We start from the raw sequence: 20,773 nt of genomic DNA, 5'->3' as shown, positions 1-20,773 counted from the left end.
TTTTCCTTCCCTTCCTGTTGCATAGGCTACTAAAAGCTGGTCAGTTTTTCTGTTACCTTTGGTTCTGTCCAGGTAGTAGCGTAACTGCCTATGTACATCCAAGGTATGCAGCAGTCTTTCCCCCCTGTTCTGTGGATTGGGAAAGAAGGTAGGTAGGTGGATTGCCTGGTTTAAAGACACTCTGGATACCACCTTAGGCATAAATGTAGGATTAGTTCTCATGGACACCCTATCTTGATGGAAGATTAGGAAGGGTTGCACTGCCATTAAGGCCTGTAGTTCAAACCCTCCTTGCTGAAGTAATTGCCAGTAGGAAAGCAGTTTTCCATGATAGGTGTTGCAGATCTGCTGTTGCTGCTGGTTCAAACGGAGGGAGTGTCAACTTTTCTAGCACAAAGTTCAAGTCCCATGCTGGTAATGGTGGTTTCCTAGGAGGTTTTACATTCTTGATCCCTCTGAGGAACTGCGTGAGTAGAGGATCTTGAAAAGACAGGTGGATCGAAGCTGTATTCTGCTGAAATAGCCGATGCATGTATCTTGATGGAGGAATAGGACAGGCCTGTATGTAGAAGCTCTGCCAAGTACTCCAGGATGTTAGCAATATCTATGTTCGACACATCTTTTCCTCTTTCAGTACTCCAAATGACAAACCTTTTCCATTTTCCTGCATAGTTCCTTCTTGTTGAAGGTCTGGCGGCTTCAAGGATAATGTCTTTAACCCTTTGGGATAGGTCTGGGTTAGTTGCTGCTATGTGATGTTCCAGGCAGTCAGTTGCAAGGTTTTTAGGTTTGGATGCATGATGTTGTAGTTGTTCTGAGTTAACATCAAAGGCATCAGGGTATTGACCACATTCTCCCCGAGACATGCTCCTCAGCAATGGGTACCAGTGTTGTCTTGGCCAATTTCGAGCTATCAGGATTATCCTTGGACGTTCCTCTGATTTTCAGTAGTACCTTGTGCATTAAGGGAAGAGGTGGAAATGCATATGCTGTCAGGCCTTTCCAACTGAAGGATAGAGAGTCCACCTTCCATGCAAGTGGGTGGTATGTCCTTGTGCAGAATTTTTGAGCTGGTGATTGAGTGGGGATGCGAATAGGTCTATTTGTGGCATTCCCCATTTCTTTGTGATGGCCTTGAAGATGTCCGGGTGTAGCATCCATTCGTGAGCATCCAAGGTGGTTCTGCTTAACATGTCTGCTAGGGTGTTTTCTTTTCCCGGCACAAATATTGCCTGTAGCTGGATGTTGTAGCTCAGAGCCAGATTCCAAAGGTCCAGAGTCATTCTGCATAGGGGGTATGAATGAGTGCCTCCCTGTTTGTTGATGTACCACATGACTGTGGTGTTGTCTGTCCTTATCATTAAATGGCCATCTTTGAGGAATGGTCTGAATTTCTGGATTGCTAGTTTTACTGCCAGCATTTCTTTTTGGTTTATGTGCAGGTGCAGCTGGTCTTGAGTCCACAATCCTTGTATGCATTTGTCCAACATGTGCGCTCCCCAGCCTAGGTCTGAGGCGTCCGTTGTGATGGTTTGGCTTGCTTGAAAGTTGTGGAAGGGTAAGCCTGGGTTTGACTGGCATGCTTGAGCCCACCATAGGAACTCCTGTTTTAGGCATGGGATTAGTGGGATTTCGGTTTCTAAGCTGTGCCTGTGTTGAGACCATAAATTCTTTAGGTACCACTGTAGCTTTCTCATATGCAGTCTGGCATGTGGGACCAAGATTATGCATGATGCCATGAAGCCCAAGGCCTGCAGTACTTTTCTTGCTGTTAGTTTGTTCTGCTTTGTTAATGCCAAGAAGTAAAGAGGGAGTTCTTTTTGTTTTTCTGCAGTTAGGAATGCCATTTGTTTTACTGTGTCCAATTCCGCACCCAAGAATGTTCTTGTTTGGGATGGTATCAGCCTTGACTTTTGTAAATTGACTGTGTATCCCAGGGCTTGTAGTAAGCAAATGACTCTTTGTAAATCTGTTGTCAGCTTGCTTTTGTGGCAGTCGTCCAGGTATGGATAAATTTGGATTCCCTGTAGTCTGCAGTGAGCGATTACTGATGCCAGGCATTTTGTGAATACTCTGGGCGCAGTAGATAAGCCAAAGGGCAATGCTGAGAATTGATAATGCTCTGATCCTGCAAGAAATCTGAGGTATCTTCTGCAATTTGGTCGTATGGGGACGTGCAGGTATGCCTCCTTGAGATCTAGAGTTACCAGCCAACACTCCTTGCCCAGCATGGGAAGAAGTTGCTGTAGGGTCAGCATTTTGAATTTTGGGACAATGATGTATGTGTTTAAGACGGACAGGTCAAGAATAGGTCTCCAACTTTTCTCTTTTCTTGGTACTAGGAAGAGTCTGGAGTAGAATCCTTTGCCCTGTTCTGGTATTGGTACTCTTTCCACAGCTCTCATCTTTGCTAATTCCGCTATCTGCTTTAGAGCTTCTGTTTTTTGATTTGGAGGTAGGTTTGGCATTCCTCTTTTACTGGTAAGGTGTGGAAGTGAACCTGTAGCCTTGGTCTATGGTTTGCAAAATCCACTTGTCTTTTGTGATATAGTGCCAATTTTTCAAAATAAGGCTAACTTTCCGCCTAAAGGTGCTGCTATTTGCTCCCTGGTAGGCGTGTCAGAGCCAAGTCACTGTGATTGTCCTGTTGCAGTGGCAGTGGTTGTGTCTGTGCCTCGGTTATTGCCTTGCCACTGTCGCCTCTGTAGGCACCTCCTCTGGATTGATTTCTGCCTCTAGAGCGTCTATTCCTTCCTCTTTGGGATTTTGAGGAGTCTGGAAAGGACCAATTTTTGGCAGGCCAGTTCCTGCTAAACCTTGGGGCCTGAACCTGTAAGAAATCTTTAACTGTTTGTACAGATTTTGCCTTCTTCCATTTTCTTCATTACTTGCTGAGCAGGTGTACCAAATAGACTGGCCTTATCCATAGGAGCATCTAACAGCTTTGCTTTAACATGATCCGGTAAGACCTGTTCCTTCAACCATGCATGCCTTCTTATCACTGTGCCAGTCATGGCTGATCTAAATGAAGCCTCCAATGCATCATAGCCACATTTTAAAGAATGGTTACTAACCTGTTGGATGTTATTCACCATTTCTAATACATATTTCTTATCTAAGGAGTCATCAGAGGACAGCTTTTTAGTTAACTGATCAAGCATAAACTCTTGGTATTGGATCATATGAAACTGACAGTTTAAAGCTCTAGCTGAGAGAGTAGCAGAGGTGTAAACTTTTTCCCCATCTCTAAGGACCTGGATTCCCTTTCAGAAGGAATAGGTTTTTTTGCTGAGGTCGAGGCTACTGCCTTAGGCCCCTGGGATATAGTTTCAGGATCTGCAAGTGGGGCCTTGTATAGGTGGTGATGAGTGTCTGGCACCCTGTAAAATCTATCTGGTTTGGCAGGGGCTGGAGGTAAAGAATCAGGAGCAGTGCAAACATCATTAAATGCATCATCCACAACAGGCAGTACAGGAGGTATAGCTAAGGGCCTATGTTGTGGTAAGTGCAGAAAAGTCCTAAGCCTTTTCTTGAATCTGAGAAATCTTGTGGCTGCCATTGGAATTGGTCTCGGATGGGATGTAAGGTTCGCGCAAAGGAAAATTCCTCTGGTGGAGAGGCAGCTGGAATGGATTCTTCAGCATCGGAATCTTCATAAGTAGAAAAAGGAGCCTCTGGCTGGTCTGTAATGTCAGAGTCATCCGCAGAATCATCAGAGGACACTGGCTCGGGGCTCTGCTCTAGGTCTCTTTCTGGGGCTGAGAGGCCCTGTCTGGGTGAGACTGGGATCCCCTAATTAAGGATATTAAATCCTCTGCCAGAGTAAGCATTTGTGAACTAGAAGTGGGCCTGTGTGAGGGGGGCTTAACAGGCACTGATTTAACAGATTTGGCTGCTTTAGCCCTGGCAAAGGCCTTAATAGACATGGCTACAGGAGGCCTAGCAGCACCACGTGTTGGGGTAGAGACATCCAAAGGGATGGTGTCTGATAAATCACTAGGAACCACAATTGTAGGCAACATTTCTGAGGCCGATTCAACTAAGGTAGCAGGAGCCTCAGTAGTAGTCATGGATTCGGCTGAAGATTGACCGGTTTTCTCGGTTTCGCCGAAACCGAGACACTCAGCTGCTTGCTTAACAGTGGTTTCGGCCGACACCGGAGACCGCGAGTGTCGGTCTTTTTCTTTGCGCCTTTTAACAATTTGGGTAGTCGGAGGATGCGCCGGCATAATGTACGCAAAATCTGAGCCGAAAAACTGTTCAGCAACTCCGACCGAGGCCTAAGCGTTCGTCACTTCAAGGAAGCACAGGCCGAACAGGCTGCTACGTCGTGGTCTGGGCCTAAGCAAGGCAGACAGTAAGAGTGGAAATCTTTATGAGGTATTTGTTTCCCACAAGTTAAACAGTTATTGACTTTTTCTGACATCGGCTGAGGTAAGAAAGAGTCCCCAACGGGTACTTAGCTTTTAGAAGTCTTCAAGTAGTATTCGTAGTAGTAATCTCTGGATCTGACCGACCGGCACTTGCGAACAGCTTCTGCTTCGGTGCCACGCGCAAGAAAGACCGAGGAAAATGGCGTCGGCTGATGCCTTTATACCCGAAGACCAGCAGAGATGACGTCGGGTGAAGTGCGACATCAGCCGAAGCCGGACCCAGACTTTGGAATCCGGCCGACCGAAGGGCTGCCTGATGACAGGACAACCCATTTGTTATGACTGCAGATGCATCCTTGAAGGACATCTGCTAGGGAACTTGTACACATGCTAACACTTCAGATTGTCAAAGAACCATCTGTATGCTGTGCGCAGGTACAGGTAACAGTTTGATTATGAACTGCATTATGCAAATTACATTTTTCTTACTTTGGCAAATAACTGTGGTAGGGAGATGGTGAACATGCTGAGTAAGAACAACTGTTTGAAGAGAGTACCATGTACAAGAGAATACATCAATAACCATCATGCACACATCACAATTTAGTTACAATTACGGTTATGGGAGTTATGATTTGTTTTCCCATTGTGCTAAATAACTGTCAGGGAATACGTCATCAGGGTAAGTAATACCTAATTTTGCAGGCAGTATTGTTAGTTACTGGACGGAAAACGAACCGTCTGTACGCAGGGCAAATGTACAGACAGCACATTATGTTTAGGAATTTGGTTATGAGAATTATGAAACTGCTTCATATTTGGCGAATAGCCATCAGGGAACACGTCAGCATGTTAAGTAGTAGCTAATTTTGAAGACAGTATTAGTACTTGCAAGATAAAAAAAGAACTGTATCTGTATGCCGTACACATGTAGATATCAGTATGTTTGGGACTATGGTTATGAGCATTATATTTTTTCATATTTTGCTAAATAACTATCAGGGAACATATCACAGTAAGTAATAGCTCATTTTGAAGGCAGTATTAGTGGTTACAGGATAGAAAAAACTGTATGCAGGACAAATGTACAGATATAGTATTTTGTTTAGGACTTTATGGAAATTATGACTTTTTTCATTTGCCAGGGAGCATGTACATGTGCTAAGTAATGCCTCATTTTGAAGACAGTGTTACTCCTTACAGCATAATAAAGTTACTCCTTACAACATGATAAAGTAACTGTCTGTATGCTGTACATATCTCAGCACAGCTCCTCGTGGTATCCAGCAGAGCTCCTAGAGCAGCAGAGGACAGAAAAAGCAACTTTCCAGATTTTAAATATTTTTTCTTGCATTTTTCGACCATTTGTGTTATTCGACGACTGTTTCTGTCTATTTTGTAGTGGTATTACCTGTTTTTCCTGTTTTTGTAAGCTTTAATTGTTGGTTGCACTTCTTAGTTTAAGTTTGCTTAAAAGTTAAACTACAGGCTAATACACTCAAGTGTACTAGCTTTTCATAGCATTTAATCGAAAAGCAAAGCATTTATTGTGTTTTCTGTTCTGTCTGTGAAAAAAACAAAAAAATATTCTTGTTCTCCTAACTTTCCTGGCTAGTTTGTTCCAGTGATCAGATTTTGCTGATCCCTGGGCTTTGTCTTGGTTCCTGTACTTCTCCATTTTCTTTGTTTGGTCAGGTGGAAGTTTCTTTACTCACCAGTGGGAGTGGGGAGTACTGAGTTGCCAGTTTGTCCTCGGAGGAGTGGTTTAAGACAGTAACTTGTAGTTCAGTGGCCATTTTGGGTCATTTCCTGCCTTTTCCAGCCCCCTGCTATAAAGAATGCTTTAGTGCGGAGTTGCCACTAGAGCAGCATCGGACAGCACCGGTTTAACAAGGTTAAACTTTTTCTGGCTCCATAAAGTCTGTTCTTCATTTTTTCCCTTAGAACTGCTCTACTAGTAACCTAAACAGTATATCCCTTGACTAAAAAGCGCAGCACTTGTTCCTAAAAGTTTTTTTTTTTCTCAAAAAAAAAAAAAAAAGCTCAGCACTTGTCACTTCTATATTATACAAAGTCCCTCACTTGCGAACCCCCCCCCCAGGAGTACCCACTTCCTTACTAAGTCCTCTCTTATTCAGTCTCATACCTAACTTCTTAATTTTTCTAGCATGTTGAGGGGCCAGATGCTGGCGTCCTCTCCTGCCCAGTTGGTGAATCTGGGAATATTGAGGCAATGTTACAATTGTCTCATGTACACAGACAACCCTCTCCTCCTCCCATATAACACAAATACTTGCGAGAGATGCAGCTATTTAGCCAAACTGGAGGCTGAGCTCTCTCAACTCAGGACTGGCAAGACCAGACAGGAGGAGAAGGCAACTACACACACCACAAAATCAGCCTCACATAATGCTACCACACCACTGAATCAAACACATAAACACACAAAGACATACTCGGAGGCTCCGAGTAAAAATTTACCTAAACAGCAGAGGCCTCCAAAGCAGACACCCAAACAACTGCTACCTCAAGACACCCCACAAGCAACACATAAACCACAAAATCAGTGTGCAAAGCAGTCACAGCCCTTAAGGCCAAATACAACACCAAACATACTTGTCATAGGTGACTCCATAGTCAGACACACTGACGTCCCACTCACCAGGCTGAACAAGGAGAGGGTCACAGTAAGCTGCTTATCAGGTGCTAGAATCCACCACATAACACAAGCACTCGGGTCACTCCATGGCAAGTACAAATATGACACAGTCATTGTCCATGCTGGTGTGAATGACCCGAGACGTACCTCCCTGGACTACATGAAAAGAGACAGAGGAGCTCTCTGATTATGTAGCCCAGGCAGGAATGACCCTGACCCTGAGCAGTATCCTTCCTTCACCAAGAATGATGCCACAATATAGAGACAAGATGATCAGCTTTAACAATTGGCTTAATGTCTGGTGTCATTCAAAGGGGATCCAGTGTCGTCTGCCTGGGATGACACGCTTGACGAGCCACGCTGCTTCGCAAGGGACGGCTTGCACCTGTCACCCCTGGGATTCCGGATATTGGCTAAGGCTCTTGCCACCCCCATAGTGCCTTTTTTAGGCAAGGCTCAAATTCTAAACCTACCACCCTAGAAAACAAAAATGGGAAGAAACTGAGGGTAATGCTGCTCAATGCCACAAGTCTAAATCTCAAAATGCACGCACTCGAGGCCCTTCTCAGTATGGAGAACATCGATGTCTGTGCTGTAACTGAAACCTGGTTCAAGGCTCCTGAGAGCACCCGCACTATTAGGTTTTACCTCATATCATGCCCGCCCCAAAACCCAGACCACACCACAAAAGGAGGGGTGTATCCATATTCATAAAGGATACCCACACCTCCAGGTTGGTGGCAACGCAAGCTCGGAAACCATCCATGTGCAACTAACCATAGGCAAAACCGCTCTACAAATTGTAGCATGCTACAGGCCACCCTCTCAAACTCAGGAACCCCACACAGCCTTCCTGAAGACACTGGAGGGTATAAATGTATCTCCAAACACCATCATATTGGGTGACTTCAACTACCCGAATATAGACTGGGAACATTACTCAAGCCCTAACTTTCTAGCCCAACGGTTCCTGGAGTTCGTAAATTCAAATGCCATGGAATAGCTAGTCACTGCTCCCACGAGAGGAGAAAATATACTAGATCTCATTAATCACAAACATGGGGACAAAATGCTCCACACCGGAAGTATATCCCTCATTGGTGAGATCTGATCATAAACTAATCTCACTGGAAATCCACATCCCGCCCCCACCCCAAACAAAAAAAAGACCACAGTGAAGAACTTCTCTAAAGCAAACTTCACACTACTCAAGACTGGTGTGGTATCCTTCAAGGCCCCTGAGCCAGTGGAAACCACAACCCAAGCTGCGGAAGCTCTTATAAATGCCTTCTATGAACACCTCCAGGACTGCATGGATCAGGCAATCCCAAATAAAACCAAGACTCTTTCCACAAAGGGCAAACGTCCAGTCTGGTGGACCCCAGCCATTAACAAACTTTACAATAAGAGGAGAAAGCTATTACATGATGGAACAAAATCCATAAAAGGGAAGTCACCCCTGATCATTATTAGTAAAAAAATACGAGCACTCATAAAATCAACTAAGGCCAATTTTGAGCGAAAAATTGCCATGGATTCAAAGGACAATCATAAGGCCTTTTTCAGCTATGTTAGGAACCTGGGTGGAAACTCCCAGATATGCTCAGAATTAGTCCAGAATGATACAAAAATCACTGAACCCACAGACATTGCCAACATACTGGCAGACAGGTTCAGTGCAAACTTCAACCCCCTCTCCCCCCCTAAAGGAGAGATAACTATCCCAGCGGAGTACAGCCTCCCAGACATCTCAAATGCGCAGGTGAAAGCTGCTCTCTCTAAAGCTAAAAACACAGCATCAATGGGACCGGATGGTGTCCCCGGCTGTGTGCTACACGAGCTAAATGAGGAATTAAACCCGCACATAAGGCAGCTGTTTAATCTCAGCCTTACCACAGGATACGTGCCCAAGGAGTGGCGTATGGCAAGTGTGGTCCCACTCCACAAAGGCGGTGCCTCTACAGACCCTGGTAATTACCACCCCATAAGCTTAACAAGTCTAGTCTGCAAAGCTATGGAGAGGATCATAATGGAGCTCAAACAAAGATATAGGGGACTTGCAGACATTGGACCCGACCCAGTTTGGCTTAGTCAAGGGCAGATTATGCCTTTTGAACTTGGTCGACTTCTTCGAAACAGTCACCAAGGCCATTGACGAGGGAAAGGCAGGCCATACAGCCTACCTTGGCCTTGCAAAGGCTTTCTACACAATACCCCACTCGGGTATTGTAGAAAAACTTACCAGCTTAAATGTAAACCCATATGTCACAAGATGGGTTGCAAACTGGCTTAAGGACCGAACCCACAGGGTTAGAGTTGCTGGCGCTATGTCAGACTCCAAGCCGGTCACAAGTGGTGTCCTACAGGGCTCGGTCCTTGGCCCCTTATTGTTTGGCATCTACTTCTCAGAAGTACAGGCCAACATGGGAGGACTTTGGCCGACAAAGTTTGCAGATGACTGCAAACTGGGCGCCATAGTGGAAAGTGCATCGGACACGGATATCCTTCGGAAGGGACTCACGGAAACAGATAGCTGGTGCCAGAGCCATGGCCTGAAGTCAAACGCCAAAAAATGTATAGTCATACCCTTCGGGAAAAACAAGGTAACCCCAAGCTACCATATAGGTGGCAATCCACTAAGCACAGAAGAGGTTATCAGGGACCTGGGGACCCAGGTTGACAGTGGCCTTTCTTTTGACACTCACATTGCTAAAGTGGTTAGAAAGACCTTCTACATTGCCCACCTGATCATGAAGGGATTCACATCCAGATCTAGTGAGGTCATTGTTCCCCCTGTACTCTTCACTTATCAGACCAATGATAGAGTACAATGCCCCATTCGGGATGCATCTCACCCGACATCTGCAGCAATTGGAGAGACCCCAAAAGTTCCTCACCAAAAGGATAAAGGGACTCCAAAATCTGTCATATACTGCCAGATTGAAGAAACTCCAGCTCTATTCAGTCGCATACCGTCTGCTCAGAGGTGACATGTGCCTGACATACAAGGCCATGTCCAACCCGGAATTAATGGACATGCTCCACCTCAAAAAATCCAAATCCACCAAAACCACTAGAGCAAGTGACTTAAACCTTAGCACGGATATAAATAGGACGTGCTGGAGGGATAGATTTATCACTCAGAGACTCCCTATGCTGTGGAATGAAATCCCGGTCCATGTGAGGCAGAGCACCTCGCTGGCTCTGTTCAAGAGAAATCTTAACCCGTGGATGGGAGATCGTAGGTTTACCCCGGGAATCATCTCTGTGTCACTGCTGGACAGAGACACAACAAACTAATGGGCACAGTACTTTTTCATATAAGGGGTGGCGTAAGCCACAAAACTTTGGGCTAGGCTTATAAATGCCTTAGGGCAGATAGCCTAGTATAAACCTATGAACCTATGATAAAGTTTAAGGACTTGGGTTATGGAATTTATGATTTTCTTTTTCATATTTTGGTAAATAACTTTGAAAGGGAGCATGTCAATGTGCTAAGTAATACCTCATTTTGAAGGCAGTATTAGTAGTTACAACATGGTAAAAGAACTGTGTATGTATGCTGTACACTTGTACAGATATCACAGTTTTAGTTGTCTTGTAGGATTACGAAAATTATACATTTGCAATATTTCTCATTATTATGCCCATATCTTTGCAAGGGAGAATGATGATGACACAAATGATGCGTCATTTTGACGCGGACATTGTGCCACACAACACTGATATGTAGTCTGTCCGTTACAGGTGATGAGACATTATGCTTTATTTATCAATTATGAGAAATATATTTCTGTGAATATTTCTGTAACGGAGCATCACAAAGTAATGGTTAAGGTATCATTTTAAAGCGGACATTCACACAAATTACTGTATGAAAAACTGTATGGGTCTGCATGGTACATTCACCAAGGTATTATGATTTGTTTTACCAAAAACGTAGAAAAATATGCACCAATATCAGCATTCATTGACAAATATTTAAGAATGACTTGGATATGCACTATCAACATTTACATTGCTGGAAAGGTCAGTGTCTGCTGAACAATTTTCACATTTACATTTTTAGTCTAGCTCTTACAGTTAAAGAGTTATGAACATTTGTTTTCTGTATAGTATTACATATGGATTATCTGAAAATTAGCTCAGGCTGCACTGTTGTTTCTAAGGTGGAAGTAAGCAGGCAGCATTTTCTGAGCTGCTCCGGAGTGAATAAGTATTTCAAACTTTTTTTTTCTTAAACAATTTCCAGACCCTCCCTAACATTCTTGCTTAAAATGTCAAAGTTCCCCAAGTAAATCTGACAACACTGCTCATTTGTCTGTGACAGAACATTACTACTTCAGAGATGGTAATACAGCATTACCTGTAAATCTTCCCACCTCTACTTGCATGAATAAATGCAACGTCACTCAAAGGAAAAAATACTTTTAAGCTTATTTACACAATGTTGCAGCAAATCTTAGCTTCATTTTGTATATAAAGATTTCTCCAACAACTAAATAGCTGCAAAGAAAGCTTCCCTTTAACTATCAAGTGTACTATGCAGTACCATTAAAACCAACAAAACAACTTCAAGACATCAAACTGTAGGCAACAGCAAAACTACAGAAAGTCTGCTGCCCTGTATCCATCATGCAGAATGGGACAATTTCCTTTCTGAAGGAAGGCCAAGGTATGTACATGAAATAAACAAACATTCACTCACTGTTGTCATGAAAAATAAAAAAAAGGAGCTGAAAGGTACTGGAGTTTCTCAGCGCTAAACTACATTTGGACAACATTAAAAATTCTGGAATGATATTAACTGCAATGGAGAACTTGTCCTATGGGAGTCAGATTGCAGAAATATTTTAAAGTGGAATACTCTACGTTAACTAAAAATGAAGACTTCTGAATTACATAGTCTGCAAATGCTTCAGGAATAACATAATATAATAGAAACGTTCACAAGCCTATCTTAGACAAATCAAAAAATCCTAAGGCCAAAAAAGAAAAATGCAAAATTTGGTATAGATCAATTATTACAGCCTCTAGTTGGACTTCAGTTAAGATGATACTTGCACTGCATTTTGCTTATTCTTAACTTGATCCAAAGACCACCTTTGGCCATAATGCAGGGAAACGACGTAAATAAACAAGTAAATAAGGAACTATAACTTCAAAAGATGCAACAAAATATTTAGTTAAACTGAAGGTCCCTACAGCAATTTTAGAACAACGATGTAACAATGTCTTGTGCAGAAGCATCTGGGTTTTACAGACTACCACCTCATCACAAAGCAGCAATAATTATCATTGCTGCCTCACATCTAGTTCAGCTCCTGAATGAGATGATGTTTCTGCAGAGTCAGCATGTTGATCCTCTGCCTATATGGGTTTTCACCACGTGATATGACTTTCCTTCCACATCCAAAACACAAGCTAGTAGGTGAAATACTGATCCCCTAAAGTTGCCAGCTAAGAATGAATGCAGTGGTTCATACTAGGCTATCTGCCCTAGGGCATTTATAAGCCTAGCCAGAGTGTGTGTGGCTTTCACCACCCCTTAGGATGAGAATACTATACCCATTAATTTGCTGTGCCTCTGTCCAGCAGTGATACAGAGATGATTCCCGGGGTAAACCTACGATCTCCCATCCACTCGTCAAGATTTCTCTTGAACAGAGTCAGTGAGGGGCTCTGCCTCACATGGACTGGGATTCTGTTCCATAGTGTAGGGAGTCTCTGGGTGATGAATCTGAGCCTCCAGCACGTCCTATTTATATCCGTGTTGAGGTTTAAGTCTCTTGCTCTCGTGGCTCTGGTGGATTTGGATTTTTTGAGGTGGAGCATGTCCATTAATTCCGGGTTGGACATGGCCTTGTATGTCAGGCACAGATCACCTCTGAGCAGACGGTATGCGACTGAATAGAGCTGGAGTTTCTTCAGTCGGGCATCGTATGACATATGTTTGAGCCCCTTTATCCTTTTGGTGAGGAACTTTTGGGGTCTTTCCAACTGCTGCAGGTGTCGGGTAAGGTACATTCCGAATGGGGCGTTGTACTCAATCATTGGTCTGATAAGTGAAGAGTACAGGGGTACAATGACCTCTCCTGATCTGGATGTGAATCCCTTCATGATCAGGTGGGCAATGTAGAAGGTCTTCCTAACCACTTTGGCAATGTGAGTGTCAAAAGAGAGGTTACTGTCAACTTGGGTCCCCAGGTCCCTGATATCTTCCGTATTAAATGGATTACCACCAAGGTAATTAGGGGTTACCTTGTTTTTCCCAAAGGGTATGACTATACATTTTTTGGCATTTAGCTTAAGGCCATGGCTCTGGCACCAGTTATCCATTTCTATGAGACCTTTCTGGAGGATGTCTGTGTCTGATTGAGTGTCAATTATGGTGCCCAGTTTGCAGTCATCTGCAAATTTTGTCAACCACAATCCCCCTATGTTTGCCTGCACTTCAGAAAAATAAATGCCGAACAAGAGGGGGCCCAGGACTGAGCCCTGTGGGACACCGCTCGTGACCGGCTTAGAGTCTGACATGGCACCAGCAACTCTAACCCTGTGTGTTCTGTCCTTGAGCCAGTTTGCAACCCATCTTGTGACATATGGGTTTACATCTAAGCTGGTGAGCTTTTCTATGATGCCCGAGTGGGGTATTGTGTCGAACGCTTTGCTAGGTCAAGGTAGGCTGTGTGAACTGCCTTACCCTCATCAATGGCCTTAGTGACTGTTTCAAAAGTCGACCAAGTTCAAGAGGCAGGATCTGCCCTTGACAAAGCCAAATTGGGTAGGATCCAGTGTCTGTAGGTCCCCAATGTCTTTATTTATGAGTTCCATTATGATCCTCTCCATAGCTTTGCAGACAAGGCTCGTCAAGCTTATGGGGCGGTAATTTCCAGGGTCCGTAGAAGCCGCCTTTGTGAAGTGGGACCACAGTTGCCGTCGCCATTCTTTGGGTACGTATCCTGTAGTAAGGCTAAGATTAAACAGCAGCCTTATGTGTGGGTTTAGTTCCTCATTGAGTTCGTAGCACACATCCGGGGACACCGTCCGGTCCCATTGATGCTGTGTTTTTTGCTTTAGAGAGAGCAGCTCTCACCTGGGCATCTGAGATGTTTGGGAGGCTAGACTCTGGTGGGATAGATATTTCTCCTTTTGGGGAGGAGGGAGAAATTTGCACTGAACCTGTCTGCCAGTATGTTGGCAATGTCTGTGGGTTCAGTGATTTTTTTATCATTTTGGACTAATTCTGAGCATATCTGGGAGTTTCCACCAGGTTTCTAACATAGCTAAAGAAGGCTTTATGATTGTCTTTTGTGTCATTAGCGATTTTTCTCTCAAAGTTGGCCTTGGATGATTTTATGAGTGATCGTAGTTTTTTTGCTAGTATTGATCAGAGATGCCTTCCCATTTAAGGATTTTGCTCTGTCATGTAGTAGCTTTCTCCTCTTGTTGTAGAGTTTGTTTATGGCTGGAGTCCACCAGACCGGGCGCCTGCCTTTGGTGGAAAGGGTCTTGATTTTATTGGGGATTGCTTGATCCATACATTCCTGGAGGTGCTCGTAGAAGGCATTTGTAAGGGTTTCAGCAGCGTGGGTTGTGGTTTCCACTGGCTCGGGGCGCTTCAAGGATAGCAGTCCAGTCATAAGAAGAGTGAAGTTTGCTTTTGAGAAGTTCTTCACTGTGGTCTTTTTGCTGGGGTGGGGCGGGATGTGGATCTCCAGTGAGATTAATTTATGGTCTGATCTCACCAATGAGGGATATACTTCCGGTGTGGAGCATTTTGTCCCCATGTTTGTGATGATCAGGTCTAGTATATTTTCTCCTCTTGTGGGAATGGTGACTAGTTGTTCCATAGCATTTGAGTTTATGAACTCAAGGAACCTTTGGGCTAGGGTGTTGGGGCTTGAGTAATGTTCCCAGTCTATGTTTGGGTAGTTGAAGTCACCCAATATGATGGTGTCAGACACTTCAGTCTTGTACCCACCATTTGCTGAATATGCCCCACCCACCCCCATTTGCTGAATATGCCCCACCCACCCCCATAAGCCAAAACAGGATAAAACACCTAGACAAGCATGAATGGCCAATCATCTCCACAATCAAGGTACTGCATTTATGACACAAATGAGAAAAAAATTAATACAGCAAACAAACCTGTCTGCCTTGAAGTGACTTGCAAGCAGACAAAAACTCCTGTGTACGATCACGACATGACATGATGTCTTCAGGTGCAGATGGTGCAGCACAGGAGGTAGCAGGAGAGTGTAACTGGTCTAAGACCTGAGTCTGGGGTGAACCTAAATACACTCCCTGTTCTGTACTTCTAGAACCGTGACGTCTTCTTGTAGTCATCGAGGCACATAACCACTACCTGCAGACAAGAACAACAAAGGTTGGTTAGTGGATTCAAACACGTGCTAAAATCATTTGAAGACTTTTTTTTGTATTCTTGGTAATCTTTCCACCATGACTTGCATTTCATATCAAGTGAAGTTTCCAGTCAATAAAACTGCTAACAGCAACTACTGATTTATGGTAGAATGTATAATGCTATACTGGAGAGCAAACAAACAAGGTATTAAATGTACAAGTAAAGTCTGTTAAGTCCACAGCAGTATATTAAGCCACCATCACACCTCTGTCTCTCAGTGCAACAAATCTGGACAAAGCCAAAAATAATGGTCGGACAAAGACCAAAAAAATAGGAACAGATTTGAAAATTTGCTCATATAATCTTAGGCAGTTGCTAAAATGGCAGGTTTGCATTATGTATTTTTATAAGGATATAAAAGTCTGAAGTTCAAATCTTTGGCATCATTTAAGGACTTCAATCCTCAATGATTTGCCACAAAAGTCACAAATTTTTACGAGGAACTGACCAAAAATATAGGAGGCAAAATCTAGACATTTAATAGATATGGCCAACATGAACTGGGAGAGAAAAAAGTTGACACCTTGTTTCCCCTCACAAAGCTGCATTTAGTGATGGTGACAATTTGGTAAGGGGTGGGGTTTTAGTACATCTGAGAACAGCAAACTTGTTACAACAGTTATTTAAGCCATTTAGTCATAAGACCTCAACCAGACGTCAAAGCTGTTCACAGAGTGCATATATGTGAGTGGGTGGGTGGGTCATACAGACACATATCCGAGTTTCTGTATGTTAGAGATACTGCCTCTCTCTACTTTTTACTCTGTTCGTCTGTGTATACAAGCATGCAACGATTTCTGGGGCAGGGTAAGACATGGGTTACAGACATTAAATACATCCACCAAAATTACACATTGTACAGCAACTTTGAAACACTAAGCACAGGAACTGTTTTTACATCTGTAATATAAAAATCAAGCAGCTAGACCATTACCTAACAGTACTAATGCCATTCACGGTGGGGATTACCAGGACTAACAGAACCTTCAGATGTGGGAAGGCCCTCCACCAGTGGTGTCGGTGGGGGTCACAACACTCTTGGGATGTCAGTCACTTCCCTGTAATATCCACCAAGTCAGGTATTATTGCTTGCTTAACATCTGTCAAGTGTGAATTTTCCTTGCCACTGGCTGAAACAACTTAACAGGTGCACTGAACTTGAACTAGGTTTTATCATCTTGGCTTTTTTACTTAGGTTCATAGGAGGCTATCTGCCCTAGGGGATTTATAAGCCTAACCCGAGTGTGTGTGGCTTTCGCCACCCCTTGGAATGAGAATACTATGCCCATTTAGGGTTTAGTTTACTGTGCCTCTGTCTAGTAGTGACACAGAAGTGACCCCCGGGGTAAACCTACGATCTCCCATCCACTCGTCAAGATTTCTCTTGGAGAGAGTCAGCGAGGGGCTCTGCCTAACATGGACTAGGATTCTGCTCCAGAGAGTGAAAGGAGCCTCTGGGTTAGGAATCTGTCCCTCCAGCATATCTTATTTATTTCTGTGTTGAGGTTCAAATCCCTCGCTCTCGTGGCTCTGGTGGATTTGGATTTTCTGAGGTGGAGCATGTCCATTAATTCCGGATTGGACATGGCCTTGTACGTCAGGCATAGATCACCTCTGAGTAGTCGGTATGTGACTGAATAGAGCTGGAGTTTCTTCAGCCGGGCAGCATATGACATATGTTTGAGACCCTTGATCATCTTGGGGAGGTACTTTTGGGGTCTTTCTAACTGCTGCAAGTGTTGGGTAAGGTACATCCCAAATGGGGCATTGTACTCAATTATGGGCCTGATAAGGGAAGAGTACAGGGGCACAATGACCTCTCTTGATCTAGATGTGAATCCTTTCATAAGGTGGGTAATCTAGGTGGTCTTCCTAACCACCTTGGCAATGTGAGTGTCAAATGAGAGGTTACTGTTAACTTGGGTCCCTGGGTCCCCGATTACTTCTTCCGTACTTAATGGATTACCACCTATGTGGTAATTTGTGGGTACTTTGCTTCTCCCAAAGGGTATGACTACACATTTTTTTGTGTTCAGTTTAAGGCCATGGCTCTGGCACCAGTTATCCGTTTCTATGAGGCCTTTCTGAAGGATGCTTGTGTCTGCTGGAGTATCAATTATGGTGCCCAGTTTGCGGTCATCTGCGAACTTTGTTAGCCACAATCCTCCTATGTTTGCTTGCACCTCAGAAAAATAAATGCCGAACAAGAGGGGTCCCAGGACCGAGCCCTGTGCGACACCGCTTGTGACTGGCTTAGAGTCTGACATGGCTCCAGCAATTCTGACCTAGTGGGTTCTGTCCTTGAGCCAGTTTGCAACCCATCTTATGACATATGGGTTTACGTTTAAGCTGGTGAGCTTGTCTATGATGCCCGAGTGGGGTATTGTGTCGAAGGCTTTTGCAAGATCAAGGTAGGCTGTGTGAACTGCCTTACCCTCATCAATGGCCTTAGTGATTGTTTCAAAAAAGGTCGACCAGGTTCAAAAGGCAGGATCTGCCCTTGACAAAGCCGAATTGTGTAGGATCCAGTGTCTGTGGGTCCCCAATGTCTTTGTTTATGAGTTCCATAATGATCCTCTCCATAGCTTTGCAGACCAGGCTCGTCAAGCTTATGGGGCAGTAATTTCCAGGGTCCGTAGAAGCACCTCCTTTGTGGAGTGGGACCACTGTTGCTGTATGCCATTCTTTGGGTATGTATCCTGTAGTAAGGCTAAGATTAAACAGCAGCCTTATGTGCGGGTTTAGTTCCTCTTGGAGTTCATGTAGCACGCAACCCGGGATACCGTCTGGTCCCATTGATGCTGTGTTTTTAGCTTTGGAGAGGGCGGCTCTCACCTGGGCATCTGAGCTGAGGATAGATATTTCTCCTTTTGGGGGGGGGGGTTTGCACTGAACCTGTCTGCCAGTATGTTGGCAATGTCTGTGGGTTCAGTGTATTTTTTGTCATTTTGGACCAACTCTGAGCATACCTGGGAGTTTCCACCCAGGTTTCTAACATAACTAAAGAAGGCCTTGTGATTGTCTTTAGTGTCTTCTGCGGTTTTTCTCTCAAAGTTGGCCTTGGATGATTTTATGAGTGATCGTAGTTTTTTGCTAGTACTGATCAGAGATGCCTTCCCTTTTGGGGATTTTGCTCTGTCATGTAGTAGCTTCCTCCTCCTGTTGTAAAGCTTGTTTATTGCTGGGGTCCACCAGACAGGACGCCTGCCTTTGGGGGAATGGGTCTTGGTTTTATTTGGGATTGCAGGATCCATACATTCTTGAAGGTGTCCGTAGAAAGCGTTTATAAAGGATTCAGCGGTGTGGGCGGTGGTTTTTACTGGCCCAGGGGCCTTGAAGGATACCACTTCAGTCTTAAGAAGTGTGAAGTCAGCTTTTGAGAAATTCTTCACTGTGGTCTTTTGTGCTGGGGGTGGGGGCGGGATGTGGATTTCCAGTGAGATTAATTTATGGTCTGATCTCACCAATGAGGGGTATACTTCCGGTGTGGAGCATTGTGTCCCCATGTTTGTGATGATCAGGTCTAGTATATTATCTCCTCTTGTGGGAGTGGTGACTAGTTGTTCCATCGCATTCGAGTTTATGAATTCTAGGAACCTTTGGGCTAGGGGTGTTGGGGCTTGAGTAATGCTCCCAGTCTATGTTTGGGTAGTTGAAGTCCCCCGAAATTATGGTATTTGGAGAGACATTCATACTCTCCCAGTGTCTTCAGGAAGGCCGAGTGGGGTTCCTGAACTATAGGGCAGTTTTGCCTACGGTTAGTTGTACCTGGATGGTCTCCGATGCTTCGTGCGTTGCCACTAACCTGGAGGTGTGGGTATCTTTGATGAATATGGATACTCCCCCTCCTTTTGTGGTTCGGTCCAAGTTTTGAGGCCGAAAAGCATGATATGAGGTATAACCTGGTAGTGCTGGGGTGCTCTCAGGAGCCTTGAACCAGGTTTCAGTCACTGCACAGACATCGATGTTCTCCATACTGAGGAGGGCTTCGAGAGCGTGCATGTTGAGTTTTAGACTTCTGGTGTTGAGCAGCATTACCCTTAGTTTTTTTCCACTTGTGTTTTCTAGGGAGGTGGGTTTGTCTTTTGAGCCTTGCCTAAAAAAGGCACTATGGGGGTGGCAAGAGCATTGGCCAATATCCAGAAGCCCAGGGGTGACAGGTGCAAGCCGTCCCCTGCGAAGCAGCATGGCTCGTCAAGCATGTCATCCCAAGCAGACAGACACTGGATCCCCTTAGAATGACACCAGTAATTGAGCCAATGGTTAAAGCTGATCATTTTGTCTTTGTACTGTGGCATCATTCTTGGTGAGGGTAAGATGCTACTCAGGGTCAAGGTTATACCGACCTGGGCTACATAATCAGAGAGCTCCTCTGTCTCTTTTCATGTAGTCCAGGGAGGTACGTCTCAGGTCATTCACACCGGTATTGACAATGACCGAGTCATATTTGTACTTGCTTTGGAGTGACCTGAATGGACCTGCACACACATGACTAAGCCCAGCTCCTCTCAACCATGAACATGTTTTGGGAAACAGACAGGGAATTCAAACAAAATGTTTGACTGATTTTTAGTCATGTAAAGTAAATCCCTTTACAATCAAATATCCCAATTACATTTTGCAGTGTACTGTAAAGCCTTTGGAATTTACCTCCCCTATGTAAAGTTATTTTGAAAACATGACAGGAATTTCAACGCAAAACCTTTGCTTTCTGCATAGACTCTAAAGGGGGACCTTTTGACAAATGGCACTTAATCCCACCTGAATATTTTTTCTGTGCATTTTAAAATGCCTTATAGAAGGTCATCCACTACAGCTTCATATCAGCCACGGAATGTGTCTTGGGCAAATGAACAGGGAGTTCCACCAATGAGCAGCTACACTGCATGTGTTAAGAGGTTGTTTGACAAGATAAAACTAGCCTTGCCAAAGTAGGACAGTGTTGCCTGTGATGAAGATCCTGAAGTGATCTGGAGTCAGTGAGTGGGGGAAAACTTGCAGGGCCTAAATCAGTGCCCTATTTCCTTCACGTTGATGTGAGGAAGGTGTTCTACCCTTTGATTTGGTATCTTGTGCAGGACTCTTACAGAACCTGTCCATCCCCCACCCCACCCCCAGCTAGGTCTGAGGTTTGTGTGTGCAGGTCTTGTGAAGGAAATGCCAGCTTGAAAGGAAGGCCTGGGATGAGCTTTAACTGAGAAAGAATTTCAGTGATGGTTTTCTTCATAAAGGGGAGAAGTTGGATTAGGGTGTCCAGAGGGCGACAATGCTGAGACCAGAGAAATTTTAGGTACCATTGGATCTTTCTCA

The 20,773-nt window shown here is 44.2% G+C and overlaps 1 protein-coding gene across 2 annotated transcripts in view; it reads right to left on the bottom strand.

Moving 5' to 3' along the window:
• The window catches only part of STX5 (syntaxin 5), a 699,464-nt gene that overhangs the window by 606,804 nt on the left and 71,887 nt on the right, over positions 1-20,773 (bottom strand). For both annotated transcript variants that reach the window (XM_044075745.1, XM_044075746.1), the window contains exon 2: positions 15,187-15,403. In XM_044075745.1, coding sequence (XP_043931680.1) covers positions 15,187-15,384 — 198 coding nt within the window. In that variant the 5' untranslated portion in view covers positions 15,385-15,403. The remainder of the gene's footprint in view (positions 1-15,186; positions 15,404-20,773) is intronic.

Source organism: Protopterus annectens, chromosome 6.part1 (genome assembly GCF_019279795.1).
Source record: "Protopterus annectens isolate FY-2018-M chromosome 6.part1, PAN1.0, whole genome shotgun sequence".
In the NCBI taxonomy this organism is placed as follows: Eukaryota; Metazoa; Chordata; order Ceratodontiformes; family Protopteridae; genus Protopterus; species Protopterus annectens.
The sequence above is the reverse complement of the archived record's forward strand: the minus strand, read 5'-3'. Positions and strand labels throughout refer to the sequence as shown.